The sequence below is a fragment of the Meriones unguiculatus genome, chromosome 10, assembly GCF_030254825.1.
Source record: "Meriones unguiculatus strain TT.TT164.6M chromosome 10, Bangor_MerUng_6.1, whole genome shotgun sequence".
Classification (NCBI taxonomy): Eukaryota; Metazoa; Chordata; class Mammalia; order Rodentia; family Muridae; genus Meriones; species Meriones unguiculatus.
Genome location: NC_083358.1, coordinates 44,133,985 through 44,150,619, shown reverse-complemented (window position 1 = coordinate 44,150,619; position 16,635 = coordinate 44,133,985). Strand labels below are relative to the sequence as shown.

The 16,635-nt window shown below is 44.5% G+C and overlaps 1 protein-coding gene across 1 annotated transcript in view; it reads left to right on the top strand.

The window, feature by feature from the left end:
* Positions 1 to 10,595: 10,595 nt before the first annotated feature.
* Positions 10,596 to 16,635, top strand: part of Mgat4d (MGAT4 family member D) — a 33,277-nt gene continuing 27,237 nt past the window's right edge. The window contains exon 1 of the mRNA XM_021632177.2: positions 10,596 to 10,689. Within this exon, the coding sequence (XP_021487852.1) occupies positions 10,596 to 10,689 (94 nt within the window). The remainder of the gene's footprint in view (positions 10,690 to 16,635) is intronic.

Here is a 16,635-nt window from a genome sequence, read left to right as displayed (position 1 = left end):
AAAATGAACATCGAACAATTAATTTGTCCAACGTTCATTTCCTATTGTTTCTATGGGAGGAATACTTTGTGCATACTTTTTTTAAAAACCTCAAAGGTGCGGTTGATTGGCTAGTACGTGCCAGGCTGTCTTCTACAAGGGAGTCACACACTGAGGGCAGAAGCTGCCTAACAAAGCTATTAGGGGGATTAGGGAGTAGGGAAGGAATCATTGCAAACAGCAGAGTCAGCAAAGTAAGAATAGGCTTTACTGGAGGTGGTGCTGGAGTGTGCTGAAGGAGGAAGGATGGTCGATGTGAACAGTAAGAGTAGAGATCTAGGATTAAGAACGTATTGAAAATGCTGACGGAACAGGGAGGGGTCAGTGGGTTGATTAAAAAAGGGCAAAGTGGGAAGAAGGCTAAGTACAAAAGACGCGTTAAAAATAAAAACATAAAAAATAAAATAAAAACGAAAGAAATTCCTGAACTTGCATGATAGAGAGCGATGTAGGCAGGGGTCTTAAAAAATAGAAACAGAAGGAATATTACCAAATTCATTCTATGAAGCCACAGTCACCTTGGTACCTAAACCTCACAAAGACTCAACAAAGAAAGAAAATTTCCGGCCAATCTCCCTTATGAACTCCCTTATGGGGCTACAGAATAAGTTCAAAGTCAGTTTGAGCACCTTGGTGAGACCTTGTCTCAAAATAAAAATTGATGACAGAGTTGAGTACAGGTCAAATGGAGAGGGCATACTCAGCCTTGGGTTCAATCATTAGTTCTGCTAAATAGCTAAGCAAGTGAATAAATAAATAAATAAATAAATAAATAAATAAATGTTATGAACATTGATGCAAAAATACTTAATAAAATACTTGCAAACCGAATCCAAGAACACATCAAAGATATTATCCACTATGACCAAGTAGGCTTCATCCCAGGTATGCAGGGGTGGTTCAATATACGGAAATCCATCAATGTGATCCACCATATTAACAAACTGAAAGAAAAAAACCACATGATAATCTCCCTAGATGCTGAAAAAGCCTTCGACAAAATCCAACATCCATTCATGTTCAAAGTATTGGAGAGATCAGGGATACAAGGCACATATATAAACATAGTAAAGGCAATATACAGCAAGCCTATAGCCAACATCAAACTGAACGGAGAGAAACTTAAAGCAATCCCACTGAAATCAGGGACAAGACAAGGCTGCCCACTCTCTCCATATCTCTTCAACATAGTGCTGGAAGTCCTTGCTAGAGCAATAAGACAGTTGAAGGAGATCAAGGGGATACAAATTGGAAAGGAAGAAGTCAAATTATCACTATTTGCAGATGATATGATAGTATATGTGAGTGACCCCAAAAACTCTACCAGGGAACTCCTACAGCTGATAAACCTTCAGCAAAGTGGCAGGATACAAAATTAACTCAAAAAAATCAGTAGCCCTCCTGTATACAAAAGACAAAAGGGCTGAGAAAGAAATTAAGGAAACAACACCCTTCACAATAGCCACAAATGACATAAGGTACCTCGGAGTAACCCTAACCAAGGAAGTCAAAGACTTGTATGAAAAAAAATTCAAATCTCTGAAGAAAGAATTAGAAGAAGATATGAGAAGATGGAAAGATCTCCCATGCTGATGGCTTGGTAGGATTAACATAGCAAAAATGGCCATCTTACCAAAAGCAATCTACAGATTCAATGCAATGCCCATCAAATTACCAACACAATTCTTTAGAGACCTGGAAAGAAAAATTCTCAACTTCATATGGAATAACAAGAAACCCAGAATTGCTAAAACAATCCTCTACAATAAAAGATCTTCCGGAGGTATCTCCATCCCTGATCTTAAGTTGTACTATAGAGCAACAGTTTTAAAAACTGCATGGTACTGGCATAGAAACAGAATGGTGGATCAATGGAACCGAACAGAGGACCCAGAAATAAACCCACACACTTATGGACACCTGATCTTTGACAAAGACGCCAAAACCATACAATGGAAAAAAGATAGCATCTTCAACAAATGGTGCTGGTCTAACTGGATGTCTACATGTAGAAAAATGAAAATAGATCCATACTTGTCACCCTGCACAAAACTGAAGTCCAAGTGGATCAAAGACCTCAACATAAAACCAGACACATTAAATCGGCTTGAAAAAAAAGTGGGAAATACCCTAGAACTCATTGGTACAGGGGAAAACTTCCTGAACAGAACACCAACAGCACAGGCTCTAAGAGCAACAACCAATAAATGGGACCTCATGAAACTGAAAAGCTTCTGTAAAGCAAAGGACACCGTCATCAAAACAAAGCGACCACCTAAAGATTGGGAAAGAATCTTCACCAACCCTTTATCTGACAGAGGACTCATATCCAGTATATATAAAGAACTAAAGAAGCTGAAAAGCAGCAAACCAAGTAATCCACTTAAAAAATGGGGAACAGAGCTAAACAGAGAATTCTCTGTAAAGGAATACCGAATGGCAGAGAAGCACTTAAAGAAATGCTCAACCTCACTAGCCATTAGGGAAATGCAAATCAAAACAACCCTGAGATTTCACCTTACACCCATGAGAATGGCCAAGATCAAAAACTCAAGTGACAACACATGCTGGAGAGGATGTGGAGAAAGGGGAACCCTTCTCCACTGCTGGTGGGAATGTAAACTTGTACAACCACTCTGGAAATCAATCTGGCGCTTTCTCAGACAACTAGGAATAGCGCTTCCTCAAGATCCAGCCATACCACTACTGGGCTTATATCCAAAAGAGGCTCAAGTACACAAAAAGGACATTTGCTCAACCATGTTTGTAGCAGCTTTATTTGTAATAGCCAGAAGCTGGAAACAACCCAGATGCCCCTCAACTGAAGAATGGATGCAGAAATTGTGGTACATCTACACAATGGAATATTACTCAGCAATGAAAAATAAGGAAATCATGAAATTTGCAGGTAAATGGTGGGATCTGGAAAGGATCATCCTGAATGAGTTGTCCCAGAAGCAAAAAGACACACATGGTATATACTCACTCATATAGACATACAACATAGGAGAAACCCACTAAAACCTGTGCATCTAAAGAAACTAAGCAAGAGGGAGGACCCTAACTAAAATGTCCAATCCCCATCCGGAAAGGCAAAGAAGGTGGACATCAGAAGAAGAAGAAAACAGGAAACAACCTAGGAACCTACCACAGAGGGCCTCTGAAAGCCTCTGCCCTTCAGACTATCAAAGCAGATGCTGAGCCGGATGGGCAACTGTTGGGCAGGTGAACGGAATTTTAGGTAAGAACTGGGAAATAGTAAGAGCTGGAGAGGACAGGGTCTCCACAAGGAGAGCAACAGAACAAGAAAATTTGAACACAGGGAACTTCCAAGAGACTCATACTCCAACCAAGGACTTTTCATGGAGATAACCCAGAACCCCTGCACAGATGTAGCCCAGGGCAGTTCAGAGTCCAATTGGGTTACATAGTAATGTGAAGAGGGACTGCCTCTGACATAATCTGATTGGCCTGCTCTTTGATCACCTCCCTCTGGGGGGGAGCAGCCTTACCAGGCCATAGTAGAGGACAATACAGCCACTTTTGATGTGAACTGACAGACTAAGATCAGAAAGGAGAGGAGAACCTCCCCTATTAGTGGACTTGGGGAGTGGCATGCAAGCAGAGGGAGGAGGGAGGGTAGGATTGGGAGGGGAGGAGGGAGGGGCTTATGGGGGGGATGCAGAATGAATAAAGTGTAATTGATGAAAAATTTAAAAAAAAGGGAAAAAAATAATTTAAGAACCTTAAATGACTTTCCAAATTGGAGGAAAACATGGAGTTAGTCAATTGGCATGGAGCACGTCTCGCCCCTGGGGGCAATGGTCTCCTGAACCTACTCAGACCTCGGACACCACCACTGCTAGTTCTAGAACTGACGCAGGATGTTCCAACGAGGGGTTAAGGCTTCTCATAATATTTCCTATAAGCCCACACCTGTTTGTCTATATCCCCCATTTTTATTCATTAGCCAGATAATTGTGGTAATGATACTTGCTTTTTTGCCCAATGCTGGAATGCTAGTAAATTTAGGTATGCCCTGGTTACTCGCATGCCTCACTGGGTGCCTGTGCCCATTGATGCCCCTCACGCTATGACTCTCTTCAGACAGAAAAGGGATCTTGGAACTACAGCCACCATTGTTACTACCATCTCATTGGCGGCTGTTGGAGCTACCACCAGGGCATTAGCCATGAGTCATACTGGGCAGACTGCTCAGACCCTGAATAATCATTTAGCCAATGTAGCTCATGCCTTAGTTGTACATAAAGGAATTAATGCTCAACTAAAAGGAAGCTTGATGGTGTTCAATCAGAGGATTGACCTCTTGCAGGAGCAAATTGATACCCTATGGCAAATCGCTCAACCTGGCTGTCAATGAAAGTATGCTGGACTTTGTGTCACTAGCATACAACATGAGAATTTTTCCTGTGCTGCAAATCTGTCTAAACAATTGTCTAGCTATATTTTAGGTAATTGGACTGGAAAATTTGATACTACGCTGCAGCAGCTGAGAGTGGCCATTGTCACAGTAAATTCTACCAGAGTGGACGCAGGACTAGCCACAGGATTATCAACATGGATTGCTGCAACCATGAATCATCTGAAGGAATGGGCGGGCATGGGAGCGTTAGCAGGCCTTCTGGTGTTGGTCTCCTTGGTTTGCCTGTGGTATATATGCAAGATTAGAGTCTCACAACAGTGTGATGCAGCCATGATCATTCAGGCCTTTACAGCCATTGAAGCAGGACATTCTCCCCAAGCATGGTTGGATACCATAAAAAGCTAAAATGATACGCTCAGGATGCTAAGGAGCTAAGCACTGCACTCAGGGTCAGCCGCTTTGGACCCAGAGAAGAGCATGTCTGATTGCATGCGGGTTGATGCCCCAGGTCCCGCCTCTGAGAAAAAGGTATCGGACGGGTCTGATGCTCTTTGGGTGAATGACACCTAAATGAACATCGGTACAAAGTCCCAATTTATTTCTAATATCAGAGATCAGACCTCTACTCTTGCCTGATGCGTCTAAAACAAAAAGGGGGAACTGTAGAGAGCTGCGGAATGCTATGCCTTAAAGATGGAGCTGGTTTCCGCCTTCCACCTTCCCGATGGTGAGTGCTTTCTGTCACGAACAATTCCACATTTGGCTAAGGCTGAGGATCTGGCTTGCTTCCATGTATGTGGACCTATCTGCATTGCCCACGTGGCATGCCTGGGTTGGCTACCCAGAGGCTATTTAAGCTGTGGGCTGGCTTTCCCCAGGGTCCAAGGATTGTTCAAGGTTCCTGAATAAACTGCATTGAAAAAAAAATAAATAATAAATAATTTACTCTTATAATAATTATAACTATTATAATTATTATAATTATAAAAATAATTATAAGTATATAATAAATAATTTACTCTTCTACCCAAACAAGACTCCTAGCTCCTTATTCCCTGTCAGAAACAACCACTTCCTTATGCTTCCAGAAATATTCAAGCCAGTGTCTTTGTTAGCTCAGATTAAGTGGGCAGTACACGCTCTTGCATTTTAAAGGTAGATTCTATTTGTAGAACATAAACCCACGAAGGACAGGCGGAAGTGAAATAATTGGTGGAGACCATCTCCCTCCTGTCTCCAATCAAGTTCTTGTACAGCCCTTCTCCAAGAATGGAGAGGACAAAAACTAATTTAAGCAGACAGCCAGCCGTGCAGAATTTTAGCATCCAACCGGAGATGTCTGAACTCTCAGTAGAGCTTTTACAGCTCCTGAAAGCATAGAACTTTACCGAGTCACTGAACCTACAGGTTGGCAAAGCCCAGAGCCTTACGGCTCTGAAGCTGCGGTGTGGCAGTCCAGAGCAGAGGAGGTCTCAGAAGCGGTGGATCTCGGAGGCTGGAAGTAGATGCAGGGAAAATTTCCTTCTGTAGCCAGGTAGCATAGACTTGTCGGAAGAGCCCCTCTGCCTGCAGCTGCTTGTCATAGCCTAGAGCAGGCTCACCTGAGCTCCCGGCCCAGGGCAGAAGCCTCAGGAACAGGGACCCCCAGTGAACCCATGTCCTGAGAGTGTTGAATGCAGCCCTCTGTCTCTTCTGTAGGCTGCTGCAGCAAGTGCTTCTGTTTGTGCAGCCTTTGGTGTCCAAACTCACAGTTTACCGAGCAGGCCCTGAAAATGGCTATGCCGCGAAAGTGGAAAAATTAGAATCAACCGAGGGGAAAAAAACCCAGAGCCCACCAAAAGTTCACAGTCAGGTCTACAACTGTCCATGTAGAGTAGAGAAATATAAAAGTAATCTCTTTCTGATCCTGATTGTCTTTGCATCTTTGTAAGCCAGCTCTTTCCCTGCCAAGGCACTGGCTTTCGGTTTACTTCCACCAAGGGATTTCACTCACCTGGATTTTTGTTTCCTTTTGAATCTGTTTCTGCACAACATGTGTGTGTGTGTGTGTCCGTCCTCAACTACTGTATGGACCATGATGATGGTAGAAATATACCCAAGGCCCTGCAGGGCAGGAAAAGGCAACATGGAGATGGTGCATAGAGTACAAGCAGTACCTAGCGCCCAACCACGACGGCAATGCAGAGGAGACATAAGAAAACAAATTAACTCTTGGTTTTACCTGTTACAAAATTAGAACGGACATGGTTAAGGTCCTTGCAATTACCATCTTAAAGTCAAATGTCTTTATGAGACAGAGAAGTGGCTTCCATATAGTTTCAACAAGACAGGCAAAATGAAAGCTCAAGACTTGCTCTAGCATTCCTTCATAGTAAATAACAGGCCAACAGTACCAACTTTCTGAAGAACACAGGAAGTCCCATCTCTCCTTGTGAAACAATGAAGGCAGAAATCCTAATCTCCACTTGTATTTTCTGTTAAGCCTAGGTAGCCCAGGAGAGAATGAGTGGCTATAACAGTGAGTTTTTCCACCCATACCCTAGTTCCCAAAATAATGACTCTGAGACTTTATTATTTATGAATACATGCCATAAGCTTTGGCTTGTTCCCTGACTAGCTCATAACTTACATTAACCATTTATTCTATTCTGTGTGGGCCAATGGCTGGTTACCTAGCCTCAGGTTCATGTCTGTCTTCCTCAGAGTTTGGGCAAATCTCCTGCCTGTCACTCTATCCCAGAGTTCCTCTCTCTCTGCTAGAACTCCCACTCCTATTTCCTGCCTCAACTAATAGACCATGAGCTTTTTATTGACAGGTGATGCTTCCATACAGTACACAAGAGATTCCCTCTACAAGTGGCTCTTGCAGATAACTCTTGACTATTCATGATGTAACATAGTTGCCATGATTTAAGAAAGTGACTGTTGTGCCAGGAATTGTGTAGTCTGAATGGGAAATCCAGAAGCTGAATTGGGCTGCAGTTGTGTGACAAATCAGAGTAACAGTAGCTCCTTGATATTGCTCAGAGAAAAGTCTAGCACACTTGGCTTACACAAATGTGTATGGCCTTTCCCCAAGGATTTCTGCTCTCTTTGATTGCTCTCAAAGCTAGTGAGAATTGTATCTAAGCATAAAAATCAAGCGCATTTATCAATGATGGCAGTGTAGTTACTTGCCCATTGAAACGATTTGATAGTTGTAGTGACAAGTAAGGCTAGCCAACTGGTTGATCATCTAACTAGGAGTCAGAGTCCATTCCTGAATATAACTTTGGCTAAATACCATGGACTAAAAAATAACTTTGGACCTAATCTATAATCTATTCTATATTATATTCTGTATTCTAAATTCTATTCTATATATTACAGTCCCTCCAGGGACTGGCCAGTGGAAAGGTAGAAAACACACCACATCTGTTTGACTCCCTGGCCGCTGTGCTGAGGTCAACACAAGGAGGTCATCACAGTGTCCCAGGGCTGAGCTGATGGCTGAAATATAACACTGCCACCTTGTGGTAGGCGGTGGCATATTTATGCTTAGACAGTAAAACATTGGCCTGCATGCTATTGAACTCTCTCCAGAGAACATTCCTGTATCTTAAAAGAGTAGAAAATTATATGAAGATAGGGATTTCCTGCAACGTCACTGGAAGCATCAGGAAAAGGCTGCTATAAATTGAAAGCTGTACCACAAAATCCTCATAATTCATGTCTTGAGAGGCTTCTTTGGGGAGGTGTGACAGATAACCTGAAAAGATACACTCTTTTTGAGGACAAATTCTCAGTCAGCTTCTGCTGCTCAGTGGTCATGGAGCCTAGATCTCAACCAAACGACTCTCCTTACATCAAAACAGAGCAAGTTTCTTGGTTTTTCCTTAAGAATTCTTGTGTCATAGGAATACAAGCATAGAAACCTGCCACTATTTGCAGTTTCCTATATGGACTGTGCGTGTTGAGAGCAGAAGGAGAATTCACTCCTTTGTCTTGGCCAGTGTTCAAATGTTTACAGAATCGAGGGCAGTAACCAATATTCAGTGTTGGCAAGAATATGCATGTAAATCTGGATGAATGTTCTGAGCAGCATGATTGAGGTGTCGGTTGGGGTTTCCAGGGGCCTGATACCGGAGATCACACAGTCCTTTGAAAGGTAAACAAAATTCCAAACGGTTCACCTAGCAACCTCTTACCATAACTGCCCAGGTGTCTACTTTAGTAGATATGTTTGAACCTTACCCAAACCACTAATTTACTATAGTAAGAGCCTGTTGAATTGCTTACCTTGTGAAAATTTCCTGTGCGCAGATGTATCGGCATAAATTCCCATGAACATATGAAATTACTTTGTAGTTCCCAGAGGATTCAAGTAAGGTTGGCCCTTGTTTTGTCTTGGACTAAAGCCGGAGCTAGGAGCACAATGGAGGTCTTGGAATGATGTTATGTAACAGCCTGGTTCTCTATTATATACCTCTCTGGAATGTATTCTCAGTGGCCTGAGGAAAACCATTTACCTTCTCCCAAAATAAAGAGAATCCCAGAAAGATGTGTAGTTAGGGGATAAACTGTCAAACTGATACAGAACACATTGCTGAAAATACAGTGCTGGGATTTGAGAGCTGCTGGCAGTCAGGTGAACGCATGCTTTGTCCACATGTCAGGGCTTGTGAATGGAAAACATTTTCCCAAGGGTTCGGGATGCTAGGGGTAGGAGTAGGTAAAGCAGCTGATGGTGCTGTAGTCTTTCCCACCATACAAACAGATTGAGAGTTCATTTGGGTGACCCAGAAAATTGCTGACCGAGACAGGGGTGTGTGTGTGTGTGTGTGTGTGTGTGTGTAGGAAACCTGTAAACTGAATATTGACTTTCTACCCTGTGGCCCGCCCAGGATGGACTGTAACCCGCTCCTTCCTGGACTGCAAGAATGTGGTTGGAACGTAGATGTACTGTACTTGACCTTAGCCCCTCAAGCCCTTCTGAGCACTGGGTAACCTGCCCTAAGCCATGACTCAGGAGCCTGAGCAACGCTGGGTGCTGGCAGTTTGGTCTTGCTCTGTGTTGTAATTTGCAGCAATGCTCATTTTCTGGTTGGCAGGACTTTATCACCAGGAAGGCAGGAACTACTCAAACAGGAGTAGTGCAGATAGTAATGCACTAGAAAAACCATCTGTTATTGGATGAAGAGTGGATGGCAGAGACTCTATCGTGGGATGAGTTTGGATGTCACCAAAGCAATGTGGGTGTCAGGGAAACACAGTAGTAACACAGTGTTTTTAAGCATTGTAAACATTTTATAAATGACAGGTACAATAGCAGTGAGTCAGATTGGCCTGGTGCCCTTGATAAAACTGAGGTCCTCTGGTGATATAGAGCTTGAGGGAGAGATTTGGACATTCTGGGGTAAGACATCCAAGTAGAAATGCTGTGAAAATGAATTAGTTGGTGTTCCAGTCAGCACAAGGAGAGGCTGTCACAATGCCCTTCGGTGACACCTTCCTTCTCTCAGCTCTCTGTAGATTTTCTCCATCGGTTCATAGCCTGGCAAGTGTTTGTGTGTTTATCCTAGCAGGGTTTGCTTAGCGCTTAGGAAACACCTGGGAAACAGAGGGAATGGAGGAACAGAAAGTCGGAGTGGGTATCTTTGCCCCTCTTTTCTTCCATCTCACTACTCCCAGCTCCTGGCCATTAGCATCCAGTATGACAGTCTCAAGCAGGTGGGTGTCCAAATTTTATAAAGCTCTCAAATGGGCCAGACACTGGGCTGTGCGTGCAGAAAATATTGCTATCACCCCAATACTGCCCACGATTCTCCAAGAGAGAGCAGAGCTCAGAGATGAGGCCAAATAGGAAACCATACATGAAGGGGCCCTGTCGCTGAGCCTTCTCACCTTTGAGACAAAATCTGACGAATTCCTTCAGGAAAATAAGCTAAGACAGTAGTGTCGGGTCAGGGCCGGGCAGCCCAGGGCTGGCCTGAGGCACCCGCAATCCTAGATAAAGGGTTATAAAGTGCGCTGGTGTAGGGTGGAGGAGGACCCTAGGGATGGCCCTGTGGGAGGGGGTGCGGGCAGGCACGCGGGTTCCAGGACGCAGGCGCGGTGCTTGGCCGGCCCTCAGGAAGCGTTCCTGGTGCCTGCCGTGACACCTGTCACCTCCACCCTACATGACACCCACACGATGAAGACCAAGAACCTGAACTTTTTGTTTGCCTTCGTTGCGGTCCTGCTCTTTTGCTTCTCCTGCTTCTGCATCTCCAGGATGAACCAGATCAGTAAGTTGAGGGTGGGAAGGGAATGGAGGAGTAGGGGGGAGTGAGGAACGTGGTGGCTAGAGGGAAGCCTCCAATCTGGGCATAGGGGTCTTTTCTGAGACTGATACTCCAACGAAGCACCATGCATGGAGACAACCTAGAACCCCTGCACAAAGGTAACCAATGGCAGCTCAGTATCCAAGTTGGTTTCCTAGTAGGGGAACAGGGTCTGTCTCCAACATGAACTCAGTGGCTGGCTGTGTGATCACCTCCCCCTAATGGGGGAGCAGCCTTACCAGGCCACAGAGGAAGAGAATGCAGCCACTCCTGATGAGACCTGATAGACGAGGATCAGAAGGAGAGGAAGACCTCCCCTGTCAGTGGACTTGGGGAGGGGCATGGAGCAGAAGAGGGAGAGAGGGTGGGATTAGGAGGGGACGAGAGAGGCGGCTACAGCTAGAATACAACGTGAATAAACTGTAATTAATAAAGACAATAAATTAATTTAAAAGAAAAGACTGAAGAGAGACTAGGGAGACCCTGGTGGTCCCTCGTTCTCAGGCTGTGCCCATGGAGCGCTCACATGCAGGTCAGTTGGCCGTTAAGCCAACGGCCCTCGGAGCCACCAGGGGATGTGGGATGCCCCTTTTAGATCCAGCCCGCTGGCCTCGCGCTCTGCTGGCTGCTAGCTGGTCCCTCCAAAGCTGCCCCTCCCCTTTCCTGCTTATCCTTCCTCTACAACTCCTCCAGACACTGCTCGCAAGAGAGCCAGCACTTTCTTCTTTTCTCAACAGCTTTAAATGTTCAGCGAGGATTTGAGAGCACTTACAGAGAGCCAGCAAGATCTAGTACCCTCTTTTTTCCCTTTACCAATTGATTTCAGCACTCAGGGAGGAGGCAGAAGCAGGCAGGTCTCTATGAGTTCGCGGGTAGTCTGAGCTACAGAGTAAGGCTCTGTCTCAAATTAAATGAATGAATAAATAAATAAATAAATAAATAAATAAATAAGAAAAAGTAACAACCAATTTTATGGGTAGATAGCCCTTTTGTTTTCTGTACATTTGTGTCATTAATAATTATTTGAAAATATTTAAACTCAGAAAAAACAAAGTTGCTTCTCTGTTCTTGTCTGTTTTGTCCTCTGGTTTGACCCTAGTGTGCAGGAAAAACAGTGTATGGCACAGAACAAGCATGCCAAATACATATATATTTGAAAAACAAAATGATTGGGTAAATGAGAGAATGAATCAGTAGCTTTCTATTGTAAGCAATAGATCAATGATGATGGAGACAGAAATCCCCCCTTTCCATGGAGTTTCCACATTGCTTATTTGGGGAAAAATACAAATATAGCTAAAGTATAGGACTGCAATCTGAGCTTAGATGTTGACCCAAACAGGAAAGGACATGTTGACCTTGTAAAGGTGCCTCAGGGTAGAATACAGACTAGTCCAAGGAGGGGAGAAACTGAAGCCACTTGATTGTGGATGGGAGATGAGGTCACCTTGCAGAAGACCTCCAATAAGAAGATACTACTATGCCACCTTTGGCAAAAACCATCTGCAGCTTTCCAGTGCTGCCGGGGGGGGGGAGGTGGGTGAGTGTGAAGTTGGGGAGTGCTTGGAGTGGGAGTTGGGTCTCCCGGTGGTTTTGGTTTCTCTGGATGATGCTTCTATGGCAGACATCAAATGTCAGCTCTTTGGTGGGGTTGTCTGCAGCTACTTGTTCTCCCAGCTGGCCATTCATTCCCTGATGTGACCTATCAGTCTCCTCTTGGAGCTGTTCTCCACCATAGCCCCTTGAGACAGGAATCTTTACCAAACACTGCATTCTTGTGGTGGCCCTGCAATTCCATCCTGGGCCACAGCTAACTGGACATCTATACCACCTCAAGATGCCTGCCTGGCAAGCAGCTTCTCAGATGTCCCTTCTTGGTTTAGCTGGTTCTCCCCATCCCTGCTCCTCTTCAACTGGAAGCAGGATGTCTTGTAGGCCCGGTGGCTTGCAAGTTTCAAAGAAACATGCCTAAGCCTGAATTGGAGGAGAAAAGGCTCACTCTTGGAGCACAGTATTTTATCTTTTCTGGGCTCCTTTTGAAGGAGGGAAATCTCCCTACACACCCAACAAACAGAGGAGTACATTAGATCCCAGCAAGGTCTGGGCTCTTGGGAATATGGCAAACACGTAAGTTACTATTGCCATCCATAGAACCCCTCAGGAAAGAAGAGATCCCGTGACCAAGTGGGGGAGAGAAGTACTCAGGACATTCGTGGGATGCAACAGGGCAACAGTGTGGGAAGGTGGGAGGGGAAATGGAGAGAAGTTGCACTAAGTTAGAAAATGCTAGAAAAAACTGCAGAAGAATATACACCGATAGACCTGAGGCAAGGGAAAGCTGATGTGGCTGTGTTAATATTAGGAAGGAAACTGTAACAGAAGTGTTTAATAAATATAGCAACTAAGGAAGTGCTTCCATTGCACAGCATTTTCTTCTCTCTCTCTCTCTCTCTCTCTCTCTCTCTCTCTCTCTGTCCCTCTGTGTAGCCTTGGTTCTGTGTAGACTCACTTCGTGGATCAGGCTGGCCTCAAACTCACAGATATCCACCTGCCTCTGCCTCTCTGAACGCTGAGATTGCAGGAGTGCATTGCCATACTTGGATGCATTTTGATTTCTTGAATATTTATTATTTATGTGTCTGAGTACATGAATGCCACATGTGTGGGGTCCTGAGAAGGCCAGAAAAAGCTGTCAGATCCCTGGAGATACAGGTGGTTGTGAGCCATCTGATATGGGTGTTGGGAATAGAAATCCAGTCTCTGGAAGGGCAGCAAGGGCTCCTAAACACAGACCACTCTCCATCCCCACCACTTTGATTTTTTTTCTTAGGAAATTGGCCATTTGGTAAGGACTTGGAAGTTTTACACCAGCTCCTCATGGAGAGATCTCCATTCAGTTACTTCACTTCTGAAGCACACATGTCTTGCTCCTCTTAGCAGCTCCACTCTGGTTCCACCAGGGCCAACTGGCGTGTGTTAGTACCAGTGGTTTATGCTAAGTTCTCTTCTAATGAGCCTGCATCCCCTTTTCTCCTGTGTGTGTGTGTGTATACACATGCACGTGTGCTTGTGTTAGCAAGAGGCATGTTACACATACATATACAGGTTGTTCAGTAGTTTAAGTAAGATACTAGCATTCAATATATCCTGAAGGAGCATTGGAACACATTTATTAGAAGACAGAGGTGAATGAATGCATGAGTAACCCTGTAAGGGTAGAATGATACATGACTATCCCTATAAGCATCCTTCAGCAGTGTGGTCAGAGAAATGGTTTCCCACAGTGAACATGTATGAACTACAGCCTGACCCATTAATAGGGATGAATCTCAAAAGCGTAACTTGGGGCTGGCTCAGCAGGTGGCTGGGCTTGCTGGCCCGACTACATCACCAGGAACCATAGAGTAGAGGGAGAGAACCAACTGCCACAAGTGTCCTTTACCTGCACACAAGCTGTGGCATGCTCAAATGTGCACACGTGCATCTACAGGCAACATATGCACACACACACACAGTAAATATTTGAGAAGTAGAACAAGCAAAAGAGGCAAGCATGAAAGAATGCACAACTTTTATTATTATTATTATTATTATTATTAGTTACATTTTATTAACTCTATATCTCAGCTGTATCCCGCTCCCTCATTCCCTCCCAATCCCACCCTTCCTCCTTCATCTCCTCCCTGGCCCTTTCCAAGTCCACTGATTGGGGAGGACCTCCTCCCCTTTCATCTGACCCTGTTTTATCAGGTATCTTCAGGACTAGTTGCAAAGTCCTCCTCTGTGGCCTAGCAGGGCTGCTCCTCCCTTGGGGGGTGGGGAGGTCAAAGAGCCAGCCATTGAGTTCCTGTCAGAAACAGTCCCTGTTCCCCTTACTATGGGAAAGCAATTGGTTACTGAGCTACCATGGGCTACATCTGAGCAGAGGTTCCAGGTTATATCCATACATGGTTCTTGGTGGAGTATCAGTCTCAGAAAAGACCCCTGTGCCCAGATATATTTGGTCCTTGTGGAGCTCCTGTCCTCTCCAGGTCATACTAACTCCCCTTCTTTCATATGATTCCCTGCACTCTGCCAAAGGTTTGGTTATGAGTCTTAGTATCTGCTTTGATACACTGCTAGGTAGAGTCTTTCAGAGGCCCTCTGTGGTACGCTCTTATCCTGTTATTTGTTTTCTCCTACATCCAATGCCCATCCCATTTGTCTTTCTAAGTGAGGACTGATCATCTTACCCCAGGTCTTCTTTCTTGCTTATCTTCTTTAGGTGTACAGATTTCGTTATGTTTATCATATCTTGTAGGTCTATATAAGTGAGTATATACCATGAATACACAGCTTTTTTATTTAATAATACCTGAAACTAAAAGTGAGTCAACTGTTTCAAAGGTGCTGAGAGAAGAGACAGGTGGTCTGGGAACACTTGTAGCACACCCAAGCCTTAATCCCTGAGCTATCTCATGCACTCTTTATCATGTCTGGATAAAGAGTGGGGGCCACTCATGGGGAATTTAAGAGATCTGGCTGTAGTGTAATTTGGCTATTTCCAGGTAGAGTGCAGGGAGCAATCTGAAACATGCTTTCCTTTTAACTTTACCTCCGAGTACCTCAAACATTCTTTTTTGAAACAGCATTTGGGTACAAGTAAATGGATAGATTGAAAACAGACTACCAATTCTTCAATAGTGAGCCCTTTGGTCCTCTTAATCCCCTCAATGAATTACTTCCCTCTAAGCACATCAGCCTGTTTCATACCAGACATTTGCAGTAGTGTTTTCTTAATCTGAATGCCTCCCTTGCTGTTTTGGTATGAGAAAAATTTACACATTCTTCAAGTTTTTAAACACCCCCTTAGCCCTAAAATCCTTTCTACCTGGATTCCCAGGCTCTTCCCCTGAATTTATCATCCTTCCCTCTCCATTCAGTTGGTTCAGTTTGTTAAGATTGCTAGCTTACACAGGATAGTAAATAAACTGACTGGCATTGTTTTCCTGTCCCTTGTCCCAGGCAGGGGCACAAGGTTCAATATGTATCCAGTGTCTTTCATTATTCCATGGGTGAATGACGTCAGGTGGCGTCAGGTTGTGCCTGCACTGTGCTGGACCTCGTAAACTAAGGCAGACCGTGTAGACTTAGTGAGCCTCCAGGAGCCTCTTCTAGTCTCTGAGTCATGTTTCTGAAGCTGATGGTGAACTGGAGCTGCAAGACCACTGGAGGCACTAGAGCCTCCGTGGTAATGAAGATAATCTTATGTCCCTCTCCAGTCCTGTGACAGGGCTTCCCAGGTTAGGTGAGCATCAGCTGGGAGCATTACTAAAATACCCTTTCTAACCCAGTGAGGATGGGGTGGAAGGCCCATGAGCTCCCAACTGACGGTGGAGGCTCATGCTGTCTGACACTGCAGCCAGCCCCATGGCCATTAAAAGTGACCTGCTGCCAGGGAGACTCACACACACACACACACACACACACACACACTTGTCCTTTAGCCTTAAGTTTACATTTAACACCTATACAGATGGTACAGACCATCTCTCTGCCAAGCAAAGCTTTCCTGTTTGGGTGTGGCAGTGTCTCTGTGGTCATCCATCCTCAGCATCTGAATAGTGATGCTATGTGGTAAAAGTGTCAAACATACATACACACAGCTTAGACCGCACTGAAAGAGAATAGATATCTCACTGATGATCCTCAAAAGTGAAATATTATCTGGATATAGTGGATCAATTAAAATGCAATATTACTTTCACTTTTTTCTTTTCTCTTTTAAAATGCGGTTATGATAAAATTTAAGCATACAGATGTGGTTCCCTCTCTGTCTTTCTCTTTTTGAGAGAGCTTGCCGGATAGCCCAGATAAGCCCGTCTCGCAGGCCTCCCGCCTCAGTGTCCTGGGTGCTGACTGTATGCTCCC